General features: G+C 39.6%; 1 protein-coding gene across 4 annotated transcripts in view; it reads left to right on the top strand.

Moving 5' to 3' along the window:
• Positions 1 to 16,686, top strand: part of Cobll1 (cordon-bleu WH2 repeat protein like 1) — a 158,195-nt gene that overhangs the window by 98,813 nt on the left and 42,696 nt on the right. For 2 of the 4 annotated variants that reach the window (XM_037204838.1, XM_028858665.2), the window contains exons 3-6: positions 1,248 to 1,436; positions 11,748 to 11,949; positions 14,905 to 15,133; positions 16,152 to 16,196. In XM_037204838.1, coding sequence (XP_037060733.1) covers positions 1,248 to 1,436; positions 11,748 to 11,949; positions 14,905 to 15,133; positions 16,152 to 16,196 — 665 coding nt within the window. The remainder of the gene's footprint in view (positions 1 to 1,247; positions 1,437 to 11,747; positions 11,950 to 14,904; positions 15,134 to 16,151; positions 16,197 to 16,686) is intronic. The other 2 variants (XM_028859297.2, XM_028859902.2) reach the window with 1 other exon arrangement.

Here is a 16,686-nt window from a genome sequence, read left to right as displayed (position 1 = left end):
AGTCATTGTGAAGTGTCTAGTGTAGTCGTCCATCCTGAGACACTGTTAATGTTACCACATCAAAGAAGAGAAACGGTATACTTGATTTGATAGAAATGAACATTGACTGAAGCAGATGAAGGCCGATATAGATTTTATTGTGTTTTTTTAAAAATGTGTCTATTCATTATACATAAATAGCTCTGGGTTTCATAAGGACATTTTTGTGCATACATACATACAATGCCATTCTCTCGTGGCCCCCATATCCCTTTCTCTACTCTCTTTCCCAATCTCCTAGTAGTCAACTTCATTCACATAGACGGTTGTTTCTACTTTTAGGTCATACACACAGAAATGATTTTGTATATCTATATAAAAGCTAGGGTCTACAAATGGGTGAAAGTATGTATTATTTCTCTCTCTGAGTCAGAATTCACTTACTATTAAAATCTTCAGTTGCATATCAGTCTTATTGAAAGTGACACAATTCCAGTCTATTGCTGAATAAAATGCTGTTGTGTGTATATATACCTGCTTTCTTTATGCATTCCTGTTGATGGACACCTAAGGTGGTTGCACAGTGTGGCCCTTGTGAATAGTGGTGCAGTGACTATCCTTGAAGAAGGATCTCTATGATATGTTGTCTAAAAGTCCTTTGAGTGAATACCTGGGAATGGCATGCTGGATCAGACAGTCCATCTGTTTTGTTTTTTCCCCAGAACCCTCATACAGATTTTCAAAGTGGTTTGACTAGTTTACAGTCCTACTTAGTGTTTGTAAGGGCTCCTTTTTCTGTGATTCTTAGCATCATTTATTGTTATTTTTTTCTTAATGTCCATTCTGAGTAGGATGAGATGGGATCTCAGTGTCCTTTTAGATTGGTTATCAGATGGCTAGTGATGAACATTTTTCATGTGTTCATTGGCTATTCATATTTCATGCCTTTTAATTAACGAATTACAATTTTCCTGGATGTGAGAATAACCTAAACTTAGGTTTGGGGTTTTTATAAAATTAGGTAATACTAGAAAGCTTCTTTTAAGATATTTTATTTTCTCGCTGGGTGGTGGTGGCTCATGCCTTTAATCCCAGCACTCAGGAAGGAGAGCCAGTTAGATCTCTGTGATTTCGAGGCCAGCCTGGGCTACCAAGTGAGTTCCAGGAAAGGCGCAAAGCTACACAGAGAAACCCTATCTCGAGAAACCAAAAAAAAAAAAAAAAAAAAAAAAGGTAATTTTATTTTCTCGGTTTTCTTTTTATTCTAGGAGGAAATCAAAAGCGAAGGCACCACTTCCTCCTGCCGAGACAAAGGGCATGGGTGTCCCTTCTGCGGGGGAGCCTATAGAATCGGCTGCTGTCATCATGGAGCAAGATGAAAATATGATCGATAAAGACATTGAACTCACAGTGGTCCTGCCTGGAGATATTCTCAAATCTACTACTGTTCATGGCAGGTAAGCTGCAGCGGCTAAAATACCAGGCCCCTACTTTATTCTGCCACCATTGAAGCTCCTGTGACACAGGTCTTCTTTTTTGTTCTCTGACAAAATACATCATTCAATTGTTACTTATGTCTTTAAAGCAAGTGCTAACATAGTAAATCTCTCATGGAGTTTTAATATCAAGGCTATGTTATTGGTGAAATTATTAAGGCCACTCCATGTAGTTAAAAGGGAGGTTTATTTTGTAGGGTAACTTACAAGTGAATGGATAGTGTACAGAGTCTGGGAAGGACGTGGTACAGTCCAGCGGTGTTCTCTGGAGAACCCTGCTCGGTCTAAATCCAGCATCCTGGGTCCAGGAACCAAGAGAGCCTGCAGATCTCTGGGTCTTCATTGTACTCTCTTGGCCCCGCCTTGTGACAGTTACTGAAGCCTCAGTGGGGGGTTGGAACTTCCAGATCAAGGCTGGAATGGCTACCCACTACACTATGTATTCTACCAGCTCAGTTCAGTGATGAAGATTTGGAATTTTTACATATCTCTTTATTGATAGATGTTAGGATCATTCTTTATTGATAGATGTTAGAAGTAACCCTGTCCTAATACTCTGTTTGCAAGTCAAGGCTCCAAAGCCAGAGCCTGCAGCCCAGGCTGCCCTTCCCTCTCTCCTTCCCTTCTTGTTTCCCCTCAGGCTGCTGCTCTGATGTAAGAGTTAATTGGCTTAAAATGTAGCATTTTCTTACTTACCCAAATAGCTCTATATGCACCATTAGGGATTTTTTTTCAGTTCACTGATTTAATTCCATAAACGTGCGTGCATCAAGTAGAAATAGAAAATCAAACTAAAACTAGCAAGGAACAAAGATCCAGTTTAGGAGGCTAGTGATTTTGAATACTTAAAAAAAAAATGGGAAGATGGAACAAAGCCACTTGTAATTTTCCATTTTGTCCGGAAGTGGAAAGTTACATGAACTATATCTTTGATCTCAGTCACTTTTTACATGTGTTAGAATCAGAAGCATTGATATTCAACATACATGAGTGTGTGCGTATGTGGCCAAAGAAGTAAGCATTGTGTTGGTCATTACATTCTAATAAGATGGCTTTCTGTAACACTCTCGTTCAGAATAACCACAACTTTAGATTAATCAAAATCTTTTTTTTTTTTTCTTTTCTTTTTTTTTTTTTTTTTTTTTTTTTGGTTTTTCGAGACAGGGTTTCTCTGTGTAGCTTTGCGCCTTTCCTGGAACTCACTTGGTAGCCCAGGCTGGCCTCGAACTCACAGAGATCCGCCTAGCTCTGCCTCCCGAGTGCTGGGATTAAAGGCGTGCACCACCGCTGCCCGGCTAGATTAATCAAAATCTTATGTCACACTATAACATTGTAAAAAATGGATGAAAATAAATTCAGCCTTAGGAAGTAATTCTTAATTATGTCTTATAGTCTTAAGTCTTAGTCTTATTTGTTTTTGTAGTGAAGATAGTTTTAGGGCTTCTTGTTTCTTCATTGAACCCTATTTATGAAGTGGCTATCCTTGTGACTATCCTTGGTGGGTTTCTACCTATCCTGCACTCTTCTGGGAAGGAAGTTGCAATGACCATCAAATCAGTACTCTGACGTCATAGCATTGATGCCATAAAACAGCGTTGGTTATTGATGTAGCTTAGGCAGTAGAGCCCATCGGCAACAGGAAAACCTCAGTTTTCCTGCTTTTCTCTAAGGCATACAGGTAAGGTTGGTTTCATCACCGGCACACTTCATTACCGGCATGCCTTTCTTCTGACACATCCCAGTAATCACACTGGATTGTGGTCTTTTCTGTTTGGGATCTGCTCTTATTATGCCAGCTCCTTAGACTTGGTTTTGAACCATGGTCTTGCCCACTGACCTTGTATTTGGCACAGTCACTCTGGGAAGCTACATCCTGAGTCCTCTGTCCTGAGAGCTGCTGTGGGATCTCATTGTGTTTAAACTGCCCCATTGCTGAGATGGTAGGCCTCCTTGAGCAGTCTTTTAAATGTCTAGGTTTTCTACTTTCTTTTTCTTGACTTCAGTTTGTTCCCCCTTTCCTTCTTAGTCTAATTTATGACTGATTTTATGATGCTCTGTCTTCTTCATTTTCCTTGGATCTGAGTTTTCTTCATATATGACTTAAAGGTTCTGAATCATTTTTGCGACGTGTGTTCTTACTGGGACCGTAGAACTTTTCACACCTTTTGCCTTCCAGCTCTTTGGCTTCTCCATTCCTAAAACCTGAGTAATTTTCCATCCATCAACCTTTGTGTGTGTCCGAGCCCAGCCATTACTGATTGGCGACATTTGCTTATCTATGAAAATGTCTTGTGCCTGAACTGTTAGGATTAAATAACACCTCACATATTGCTAGGATTACATGAAATACTATCACTGCTTGGCACGGATTGGCTCTATTCTTAGTGGTGGGGAGATGATGGGGAGACACCAGCATCAGGTAAGTCCTGTATCACTGAGCGGTACCCTCAAGGTCTCTTCTATAGGGGGCTGATTCCCTTCACCTAGCCTGTCTCCCTTTACTGCTCCGCACACAGACTTCTGGGACTGAAGGACCTCTCAGTCTGTGCAACAATGGCAATTCAATACTAAATCAAGAAAGTCCAGACTACCAAGTGCGGAGATTGGAATATGTTTATTTCTCCCCTGAAATTAAGTAAGCTTTTTCTTCCCTACCCTCTTTTATATATCTTAAGCTTTACCACATGACTCTTTGTTCTTCGACAGATATTTTTTTTTTTGAAACCTCAGTACCTTTATAAACACCACCCCCAACCCTCTGTAGGACTTGCCAGCTGACAGTTTCTCCAGTTAGCTTATGTGGGCTCAGATGACACTTGATACAGAAACTTCCTGATATCCCAGAATCAGCTGCCTCATCACACTTCCACCCTCTTGATTCTTCATGCAGTAAGAGGATATTGTTTCATCCTATGCTTTCTATATATTTATCTTAAAAAAAGAAAAAGCAAAGATGCTTTTTGCCTTTAACCCGTGAGTGTGTGTGTGTGTGTGTGTGTGTGTACGTACACGAGCTCCTGCATGTGCATGTGAGCACAGGTGCATGTGGAGGCCAGAAGGAAGTGCCAGATCCTCTGAATCTGGGGAACCAAACTTGGGTCCCCTAGAAGAACAGTCTTAACTACTGAGCCACTCTCTCCAAGTAGAGATCATGGTAGGAATGCCCTAAAAGGAACGGTCTCTAATTTTTTAAAAATTTTGTTTAGGGTTCAAGTTTTGCAAGTTGGGATTTATTTGCTATCAGGTTTTAATGTAGCAGCTCGCTTCTAATAGTCTTACCACCCAAGAGCTAATGGTGTGTGGTCACTTTTACAAGCCTTTCAGTTAGAGGACTCGTGATTATTTGAAATGTCGATGGTAGAAAGGCACTGTGTGGTTTTGAGTTATCTTTGTATGATTCTGTGATAATTTTTGAGCTACTTTTCTAGATATTTTAGAGTGCAGTATGGGACTTTTCCCAGTGTAATTTGGAGCACCATAGGAGTGTGATGTGAGGGATACTAAGAGTGTGATTAAAGCTGTCTTAACAGTTCCAGGTCCTGATGAGCCATTATTTTAAAAGGTGTTAATAAGCACAAAAGATGTCCAAATAGTAAAGTATATTCTATTTATTAAAAGTGTTAGCTAATGGGAAGACTTGCCGTGTCATATCTTTGTAACTGCAAAAAGGGGGAAAACATCTTACAAAATCTTATGAAAAAAAAGAGGCCGCACCGAACTTCAAAGTAGAAAACCCTGCTAGAAATTAGACTTAGCATCATGGCTTACTGTGTGACCTCAAAAACATCAGCTGACCTCTCTGGGGTTTTTGTGTTAAAGGACCAGAGAGATTTTACATAAAACATGTGGCCTATTGATACTTTGTCCAGGATCCCTGAGAGCAGTTCTGACTGGTACAGGGCAGGTCAGCAGCCAACTGAGAGCATTTACATGGAGTAGAGTGCCACCTATTGGAAGGAAATAGACTGATAAAAAGGGCAGGCTACACCATTGTGAATCAGTTTATGTTAAAACCAAGTATGGATTCCAGAATTCAGAAGTTCACATTTTTATGTTTTGTTTTTTAATTTGAAAACTGTTAAATGAAGCCAGGTGTATAGTCAGCACCTGGGAACCAGAGACAGGAGGATGAGAAGTTCAAAGTCATCTTGAACTAAGTAGCAACTTTTAAGTAAGACCCTATCTCAAAAGAACAAGTGAAACAACAACAAAAAACCCACAAGAATTCTTCCAGGCTGGTTTGCTCAGTGCCCGGGGTAGGGTTCCTCTTGCTGTGATGATGGAACACCGTGACCAGAAACAACTTGAAGAGTAAAGGGTGGGTTTGGCTTACACGTCCCAATCACTGTTCATCCCTGAAGGAAGTCAGGACAGGAATTCAAGCAGGGCAGGAGCCTGGAGTCAAGAGCAGAGGCCATGGAGGAGTGCTGCTTACTGGCTTGCTCCTCATGGCTTGTTCAGCCTCCTTTCTTATAGAACCCAGGACCACCAGCCCAGGGCTGGCCCCACCCACAATGGGATGGGCCCTCCCCCATCCATCACTAGTTAAGAAACTGCCTCACAGGCTTGCCTACAGCCGGAGCTTATAGGCATTTTTTAAATTGACATTCCCTCCTCTCTGGTGACTTTAGCTTGTGTCCAGTTGACGTAAAACTAGCCAGCACATTGAGAATTTCATCCCCTCTCTGTTCCTTTTTAGTTATTTTCCATGCAGTGACTGACCCTGGTCCTTGTCTGTAAATTTCCCTAGGTCGTCGCCATGTTGAGAGCTGGGCTGTTTTGGAGGAAGTCTCTCTGCACTACTTCATTTAGTTTCTGATGAATTCCCGGTTTCTCTGCTTTTCTGCCTCGCTTTGGTCTTCTTCTCCAGTTGCTATTCCTACTTCTAGGAGACTTAGTGTGTACACTTGGACAAACAGCGACTATTTTGTGACCTTTTCACCTCACCTTTGAAGAAAGCGTAACATCTCCTCCAAGAATCAATGTAGTACTTGCAGGACTTTGAGTATGAGAAATGTACTCCAGGATACACTCTGATGTTTCAACAAAGACAAACCATAACACAATGGTGTGTGTGTGTGTGTGTGTGTTTATATTTAGTGGGTATATTCTTTTTTGGTTGTTAGATTGTTTCTATTTGGGTGTGATAGTTTGTGTATGTGTGTTCTTAGTGTTGAGACGGGACCTTGATCTCTAGCCCAGGTTGGCTTTGAACTTCAGCCCTCCTGCCTCAGTTTCTTTAACTCTAGAATGCACCTTGAAGTTGCGATAGGTTTCTTCTTAAATCACCGGGTCAGTCTCGAGCTCCCCCACCTCTTCTCTCTTTCTTTTTTTCCCTTCAAGACAGAGTTTCCCTGTGTAACAGTCCTGGCTGTACTGGAACTCATTCTGTAGACCAGGCTGGCCTCGAACTAACAGAGATCTGCCTGCCTCTGCCTCCCAAGTGCTGGGATTAACAGTGTGTGCCACCACTACCTAGCCATGGTTTTTCTTTTTTAAATTGAAGGCAATTATTTATAATTTACTCTGGAAATGGCATTAAAGGTAAATGACCAGGTAAACCACAGCATAAAATGATGGTTTACAAAGGAAAAAAAAAAGCCTTTGTATTCCTCTGTTTTTAGTGTTTGATATGAAATCACTTCCCAGTTTAGCAGTGACCTATTCCAACATTAGCTGTCTTCAGACCTTGCTGGTTGTGTTAGTCTCCTAGTCTCTCTGGCACAGTTAGCCATTCCTAACACCATGATGAGCTGTGTTCGCCATCTTGGATGCACAATAGTTAGCATTCTTTCATCCTCTGAATATGTTTGGATCTGGAAGGGCGAACACAGCATAGATCATACTCAGTTGTTGGTGTGCATTCGGAAGGCAGAGACACAATTCAACTCAAAGCAGTTTTGAGGATTTGTTGAAATTGTATAATATACATTGTTCGAGACTGGGGCAGATTGAAAAGGTACAGGAAGAATCTTATTTATTCTTCTGTTGCTGGAAAAGCGTCTATTCACTGATTGTCACGTGTTCGCATTTTCTGGGGTGTTCCTGGTAGCGCCCTTTATCCTCGTTGTTACTCGGAGCAAGCACCCCTTTGCTCTCAGCTCTCCCCGATTGAATGAAAAGTTACCTAGGCACCCTGTTGGCAAATGGCCTTGTTTAAACACTGGGAGGCTTGGAACCTCACTTGCCCCGTCCCATCTTGCACGTCTTGCTGTTCTTGGAGCCCTTTATTGCGTCGTGACCTGTATCTTTTGATCTCTAGCTGCATCTTTAAAATACAGAAATAGAAACTCTAACCATCCGTTATCAAAACCAGGTTAAGATTACTACTACTCTGTGTCCCAGATACAGAAAGGGTCCCAGAGGATTTAGGAAGGATTTGATGAAGTCTTTGATCTATACGGTAAAATTATAGCACCAAGCAGATGGCCTGTTCTACACCATCCATTTCACCACTGTGGACACTGCCTGGAATCACGAGGATGCTAAAACGTAGCTGGAAACTCTGGATTGGAAAGTGAGAAGATTCCAGTCCAAGTGATTGCTATAGCTGCTGTGTATAATACGATTTCCTAAACTTCCTTTGTTTCATTTATAGTGTGGAAATAGCTTTAATGGTAGACAAGAGCTCAAATAAAATAATAGACATGAACTAAAGGTTCAAAAGGTGATTATTTGTTTATTAAAAAAAACTTGGAAGTCTCACAGAGATTTTTTTCATGTCAAAGAGAGTTTTCAAAGAAATTTTTTTACATTAGCTGTTTTAAAATTTTTAAAATAAGCCTTCCAGGAAATAATTATGTAAATGTCTGTAAGTATTAATAATAATATAGGAACATTAATAATAGTAACATTGCAACTGGGTATTGTGGTAAGTCAGAATTCACAGTGGTCTGGAGATAAGGGGAGAGGAGGCCAATGCACATATCAGTGAGGCAGTGGTAATTCAGGACCTGTGCTCCTTAACTGCTTTACTAATTTTCTTTGGGTCTCAGATGCTCCTGCCTTGAGCTACAGGAAAATGGCACTTTCTCTGTTATAACCCATGGCCAAACTTGCTTCCTAACTGCTGTCAGTCACATCAGAGCAGGACAATTATTCCTAAGTCAAAACCGTCGTCTTTGGCAAAAGTACTTTGGCCCCCAGGTAGAGAATTCTCATCTAGATCTAAGTGCTGACTTTATTTTCTATGGGAGCAGTATGTGACTAGTGAGTCTGTCCTCCTTCAGAGTTTGAGTCCTCCCTGAGAGTGTCTTGGCTCCTGTATGCCCAAGCTAGACTGTGATTCCTACCCTTGTGGTGGAGGGAAAGGCTGAGGTGTCTTATTGTCAAATGCCGAGACTTCTCTTATGTATTTTAACCATTCAAACTGGTCTGAAGGTATATTTGGAAAAGATTCTAGCCCTCTTTACTGTTGGTGGCACAGCTTTATATAAAACAAGGCTGCCTCACAAATTTGCTGAAGTGTTCAGTACATATCTTTTCCTGAAGCATGTGCCTCTCCCTTCAGCAGAGGTTTAACCCGTAAATCAGTCACTGCACATGGATCTTGGGATGTTTTGCTTGCTCTCTCTCTCTCTCTCTCTCTCTCTCTCTCTCTCTCTCTCTCTCTCTCTCTCTCTCTCTCTCTCTCTCTCTCTCTCTGTGTGTGTGTGTGTGTGTGTGTGTAACATTGCTCTTGGAGCAGAATTGCCCAGGAGGAAATGGCCATTGGCTGGTCCTCTGAAGTCCTCATGTATCAGCGTTACCTTCATTCTGTGCCTCCATTCAGTTCCCGGGAATGAAAATTGCTAAGCCGGGGTCCTTTGAGAGAGGTGACCACGTCTAGGTGTGCATGGATCCTAGATTCGGTCTGGGTCAAAATGGCCAGAGCCCCTATCAAAATTCCCAAGGAATCTGCAGTCCCCTTAGTGACTTGATGTAATTTCCCAAGTGTCGTATTCTCCCCTCAGTTTTCTCCTCTATTCCCTCAGTATTTAGTCCAGGCCTCCAGACTGACAACATTCTAGCTTTACAGGTATATGTTAAGTGACCCGTGTAAGTTTTTGCTATAGCCCTCTAACTGTTCTCACAGCCTTTTAATTCTCACTGTGTCAAATCTCAGGTCTTTCCCAGAGAAGCCTTTAAAAACACTGTTAGATTATAACTGTCTTTTTTTAATATTCTGCATCCAGGGCCTTGGACAAGCCTTGTCATTCCAGGTAGAGCTGAAATGTGAAATTTCCCCAGCTCACCGATTCTCTCCAATTCTCTATTCTAATGCCATTTTCCAATTAAAAAACATTCCCTCATATCCTCCCCATCCCCAGCACTTAGGAATAAGAGTCTGTGTATTCTTTTTTGTTTATTATCTCTCTAAATCCAGGCTTTGCACACTGCAGTGTGCAGTCATTTACTGATTTAGTCATTTATTGCACGCTGGAATGCTGCTTGTACATGGGGCGGGGGGCAAAGGGTGCCATTAAAGCTATACCTCTTGTGAGATGGGTGTAGCGTAAGGCCCTGGGTTCAGTCCACAGGTTGGCGCGTTGGGGAGAGAGGTATAGCTCTTCAATGCTTAGAGATTGGAATGTCCTGGGGATGAAACCAAGCAAAATATAGGGGATGTTTTGAAAATCTAGGGAAAGTAGTGGTATGTCACCTAAGGTCCACATGGTGACAGCTGGCCCTTCAGCTCTCCTCTAGGAGACTGTTTCTCTAGACTAAGTCAAAGAGGTCACAGCCCTGGAGCTGCAGTTTGGACACGGGTGAGGCACTGTATTGAGCAGGTATACTGAATTTGACATGGAAAGCTCAATGGTGAGTTTCCTCGCCTCATTTCCCTGTCAGGCTTCCTGAAAGCTAGTAGCTGGGTTCTAGTTGAATAACTGGAAAATCATTTTTGCTGGCATTTACGTTTTCCCCAAAACAAAGGGGGTGGCCGCTCTCAGATTTCCCTAAGCGAAGTCCGCGAAGCTCTACCTCCGCCCATGAAATAAGAAACGGGACTTCCGTGCTCATGCCTGCATGCCTTTGTCTTAAGTGTGAATGGTTCAGGATCACCAGGCATTTGAGGAAAACGTGATACAAAAGATTTTGTAATTTCCTGTTTCTAAAGGGCTGACAATTACCAAAGACAAGACCACAGTGTTCTGTTATTGGAAAAGAAAACTGAGCCCCAAGCTCAGAAGTACTCTGAATCCCAAGCTGAGAGTGCAAGAATCCTGTGGAAATTTTTCCCGCACAGAGATCAGTCCTGCATTCTCCTTTGGGCCATTATTTCATATGAACTCAGACATTCACTTCTATTGCTTTACATAAGGGCCCATCAACTTTTTATATCAAGGGCCAGATAATAAAAGTATTAAGCTTTGTAGGCCATACAATCTACAGGCCACATCGACCTCAATCTGCTACTATAACAAAAAAGCAGCCTGAGACATTATATTAACAAGTTATAGTACCAACAAGCATGATGCACCCTAAAAATCTCAATTTAGCAAGCAGAACATCGAAAGTAGGCATAATGGCACACAGTTGCAGTCCTAGCACTAGAGAAGCTGAGGCAGGAGAATCCCAAGGCTGAGGCCTGACTGTGGGTACACAGTGAGTTGAGGCTAGCCTAGGCTTCTGGCAGATTGTGTGTGGACTACAAAGTATAATTGCTGACACATGGTCCAGTCTGCCAACTAGAGTGTTAGAGCTTTCAGACCAGGCATGTAACAATGTTTGTACAATGACAGCAGAACCTAGGAAATATAAGTATTCTTTGAGTAATGCAAGAACCCTTTGTAAGTTTGAGGATCCACATATATTTGTTCACTGCTATATAATACACACACCCATACACATATGCATGCATGCACACACACATACTTTAAAACCCAGAAGATTGTATTTTGTTCCATTTGAGCTTTGGGATGTAGCCAATTCATGAGCTAAAAGCTGCAAGTTATAATATTGAGGACTATCTTAAAAACCAAGTGACTATTCTTGGGGAAGGAAGGACTCCTACAATTTATATGTAAAAAACTTGGCAAATAAAAATATGTAGAGAATTGTTGAACCAATACTAGCCTCTAAGATCTCAAGCCTTCTAACCACTGCCTTTAATCTATGAGGATTTTGTCTTCCTAATCATGAGATTTTTAAGTTGCTCCTGCAACTCTTACGTCGTAGTAGCCTTGTTTTATGTCTTGAAGACAAACAGGACCAGAGTAGAATTCTCAAAACAATCAAGTTGCACAGTCGGTTGAGTTGGACTCTAAAGACATTGTTCCTCCTGTTTTACAGTAAGCCAATGATGGACTTGCTCGTGTACCTCTGCGCACAGTATCACTTAAACCCATCAAGTCACACAATTGATTTACTGTCTGCTGAAGAGAATCTCATCAAATTTAAGCCAAACACACCAATAGGAATGCTGGAGGTAGAAAAGGTCATTTTAAAGCCAAAATCTCTGGACAAGAAAAAGCCTGCACCTATAATCCCAGAGGTAAGGATTCTGTCACAGATTTTGATGTTCTTATGGCTGAGATATTCAGTAAATTTTTTTAGCCAATGGTTATGGTTCATCATAGGTGAAATAAAGATTAGATTTCTGGCCTAGCTTTTTAGAATATGGTTATCATATTTTCCTAAACTACTTTGTTTGTTAATCAGCTGGTTATTCATTCTTGGGTCAACGAGAATTGGGGAACGATTTAGACATCAAGTGCTCTGAAAATGACGGGATTGGTTAATCAGGATCTGACAGTAATCCATGTGCTATAGTTTAAGTTATGCTTTGAAATATTTTATATTTAAATGACATTTTAAAAACCACTGAATATTTATTAGTATCATATTTGACTTCTAGGTATTTTGTAAGTCATTAATACAATATACACCTAGAACACAGTTTATTATTTTATATAGTAGCTCATTTTTATTTTTTGATATTTGTGTGTGTGTGTGCATGTGTGTGTAGTAAATTTCCAGGTGGATGTACGGAGGCCAGGAGAGGACATTGGGTGTCCTTCTTTATCACTATCTACCTTGTTCCTTTGAGGCAGGGTCTTTCTCTGGATGTGGAGCTATTAATTGTTAGCTACTCTGTTGGCAATCACGATTGATTCTCTTGTCTCTGACCCCCACAATACTGGGGCTGTAGGCATGTGTGAAATCCTGCCTGGCTCGTTACATGGATCGTGATTGTACAGCACACATGATTAACCACTAAGCCATCTGTTCTGATCCTTAAATCTTGTTTTTTTTTTTTTAATGTGTGAATTTTAACCAGAAACTTTGAACCACAGTGATGCTAATTTATTTATTTGTGTATTTGACCAAATCCAGGACGTTTTACTTGCTAGACAGACATTCTACCAGTAAGTTGATGTCCATTTTGATGACTTCAAAAAATACTTCTGAGTTACGAACATAACATTTTTTTTACTTTGTAATATATATAGAATTTTGTGCACTGACTTGAATACATACATTCTTACATTGTCTTCATATTGTTTATAAGCATTTACTAAAAATGTTGACAGATTTCATGATAAAACATTGATAGAAAATAATAATTGATTTAATGTTAAATATTAATAAAACAGTGGTCTGTCTTCTGTCTAGGTCTGAATTTACCTGCTGTATGTACATGCTATTGATCCATTTTGTAGCAATTTTATTTATGTAGCAAATAGATTGTCAATCTCAGGAGCCCCTCAGTTACATACAGGATTTTAGTTTTGTGAATTAACATCATTGAGGATCTGAAAACTGTAGATTTCATTTACTGTAGCTACCTATTGCAGAGTTCCATTTTTAATGTGGTTAATCCAGTTACATCAAAATTAGGAAACACTTGAAAGTGTGTAAATAATTTTGGAATTATTAGTATTACGTCTAAGTAAGGATGATTTTGATATTCTGTACTATTATGTTAAAGTTAACTGGGGCAATAATAATATAAACAACAAACATCAATGACAATAAGTAGTATTCACTTACTGATAACTGACCATGTGATTGGCATGATGCTAATCTCTTAGTATGATTGATCTGATTGATCCTGTTAGAAGGATAGTAGTTTTCTAAATACTTTTTTTTTCATGCTGCTATTGACAGGCTTTTATAAGATAAGCATTCCTTAAATAAAGGACAACATAAAACATAGAATTGTTATTGTGTGTATTTGATAATTTGAAAATAAATACTTTAAGACACAATATAAAAATACTAGTAATACTACATATGAGCCTTTGTTCTTGTTGGATTTAAATCTGCTTAATATTTTACTCTCAAGAATTTTAGCTGGGCAGTAGTGGCACACACCTTTAATTCCAGCACTTGGGAGGCAGAGGCAGGCAGATCTCTGAATTCAAAGCCAGTATGGTCTACAGAGCAAGTTCTAGGACAGACAGGGTTAGAGAGAGAAACCCTGTCTCAAAACAAACAAACAAACAAACAAAAATAAATAAACAATATAGAAACCTTAAAAGAATTTTGAATTTAATTTAATATTATAAAAACAAATTGAGCTAGGCCTGGTGCATGGCTGTAATCCCAGAAACTTAGTAGGCTATAATAGGAGGATCACAAATTCAAGACATACCTTGGCTATATATTGAGTTCAAGTCCATCCGGGACTTAGTGACGCTCTGTAACAATATGAAAATGGAAAAAGGATCAGGAGTATAGCTTAGTAGTCGAGCACCTGTCTACCATGAATAAAACTTTAATATTGGAGGACTTTTCTTCCCGCAAGCCTGCTCCCAAATAACCACATGGAGATATTGATATTCTGTACTATTATGTTTTATTAATTATGAACGCTTCGTCAATAGCTTAGGCTTGTTTCTAACTAGCTCTTATAACCTAAATTAACCCATTTCTATTAATTTACTTTCTGCCTCATTGCTTTATTATCTTTACTCTGTATGTTCATACTGTTTCTGCCTGGCTGGTGACTTCCCCTTCTTCTTCCCAGCATCCTGTGTGTCTGAAATCTCTACCTAGCTATTGGCCCTTCAGCTTTTTAGTGAACCAATCAGAATGACACATCTTCACAGTGTTCAAAAAGATTATTCCCCAACACCTTAAGTTCAATCTCCAGGACCATTAAAAAAATCAAAACAAAACAAAAACTGTAATTTTTCTTTTCTAAGAATTTGTTTTAAAATTAGGAAATAGTATTAATGATAAAGAAAATTTTACACCAGAAGAAGAAAAGAATGGAAAGAACTATTTGCTGAAGTAATATGAAGCTTTGAGTAATACATAACACTGGATAGCATTGCAGAGTTTGTTTTAATAAATAACCTGTGGTGTAATGATTTAATTCACAGGTTACAGAACAGAGACTTGTGGTGGTCATTTATTCTAGACAACATTCTAGATGCCTTTGTGGAAATTTTGTATTAGTTAATAAATTATGTTGTAACTGTGGCTTTAATTTACATTTCAGAAAACTGTGAGAGTAGTGATCAACTTTAAGAAAACGCAGAAGACCATAGTGAGAGTTAGTCCCCATGCACCGCTTCAAGATCTTGTTCCCATTATATGCAGTAAATGTGAGTTTGATCCACTGCATACAGTGCTGTTGAAGGATTATCAGGCGCAGGAGCCCCTGGACTTGACAAAATCTCTTAATGACTTGGGACTGAGAGAGTTATACGCAATGGATATCAGCAGAGGTAAGTGGACTTTTCCCCCACTTAAGTGATTTCTGTGTGTGTGTGTGTGTGTGTGTGTGTGTGTGTGTGTGTGTGTGTTGTGTGTAGTATGTAGTGTGTATAGCTAGATGCTCCCAACTTTATAAGGCCAAGGATTTAATGGATCAGTCATGTAGATAGAAGTAAGTACATCCCGTTGAGGATAAAATGAAAAAAAATTGAATAGAAGTATGAAAATCAAACCAAGTGTACAGTTTAACTTGATAGCAGTTATTGAAATGGGAAGCAAAGCTGGTCGTCTCAGCTGTCATCCCATTTTATATTTTTCTATCAACCCCGGAATTCTTTTGGTAGCTTTGCATTTCTTTTTCCTTTTGGGTTTTTTTTGTTTGTGTTGTTTTGTTTTGTTTTTGTGATCAGGTCTCATCAGGATGCCTAGCTTGGGCTTGAGCTTCTGAGCTCAAGGAATCCTCCTTTCTTCAGCTGAGTCAGTAGTTTAGGATGACAGGCTTGTTCCACCCTGTCCTGCTTTGGGTGGATTTAAATGAAGTACATATTTATGTACAAGCCCATACCGTTCTGATGAAGCAGTAGTTAGTTTATGAAGAAGTAGTTAGTTTATATAGTTTTATATGAGGCTTAGTTATCACTCAAAGTTTGGACATTTTTTGCCAAATTCTTTTCTTAGGTTAGCACACAGAGTAAACGTGCATATAAAATGAATCATAAATACTTCCCCAAATTTTCTAGGTAGCAGAGTTTTCATCTATATAAGGAGGGGAGGCATTAAATTATGGAGCTCTCAAATGAGGTTGATTTTTTTTTTTCCAGGTGCCTGGTAGATATTCAGTGTGAATCTCTTATTTGGGGAAATAGGGGTTTAGTGGAGGAGACAGTTAATGCACACTGCTCAGAGAATTTCAGACATTGTTGAGGGTGTGGTAGAGTGTAATCCCTCGACTACTGTTTGGAGTCAGTGCTGTTGAGTAATTAATGGACACATTGTCACCGTCCTTTCCTTTACTTCCTCTTGCTGTAGCCCCCTCTGTTACTGTTACTGCCTTCCATAAGTCATCTTTCCAAGGTAAGACACATGAACCAGCAGAAACTGTAAATCATAACACAAATGGGGAGGATGAAAATTGAGATCCTAATCTTATTTTTTTAACATTACTAACACATGCAATTCCGTAAGAGATTTTAACTTAGAAAATCTTGGGGGTCTGATTTCCTAAAAAAAAGAATTTATAGGTTCCCTTCTTTGATTTCTGGTTCTAATTATAATAATCATTTCACTCCAACAGAATGCTAATAAATGATGTCATTCTAGAGCTAGGAGTAATAGTACAGATTTGTAATTCCAGTACTCGGGGTGTTCTAAGGATTCCAAGTTTAGACGAGTCCAGCCTGAGCTACACATATTTAAAAAAAAAAATCTGAGACACTAAAAACAAAACAGAAAATGGATCATGCTAAAAATGTGGGAAGATGGGTTTGTTACTCTCATAGAAGTGAAAACGATTTGGGTAGGAGCGTGCTTGGATACGAGTGTGGATAAATACTTGGGTGGTTCT

This window comes from Peromyscus leucopus, chromosome 4, assembly GCF_004664715.2.
Source record: "Peromyscus leucopus breed LL Stock chromosome 4, UCI_PerLeu_2.1, whole genome shotgun sequence".
Lineage (NCBI taxonomy): Eukaryota > Metazoa > Chordata > Mammalia > Rodentia > Cricetidae > Peromyscus > Peromyscus leucopus.
The sequence above is the reverse complement of the archived record's forward strand: the minus strand, read 5'-3'. Positions and strand labels throughout refer to the sequence as shown.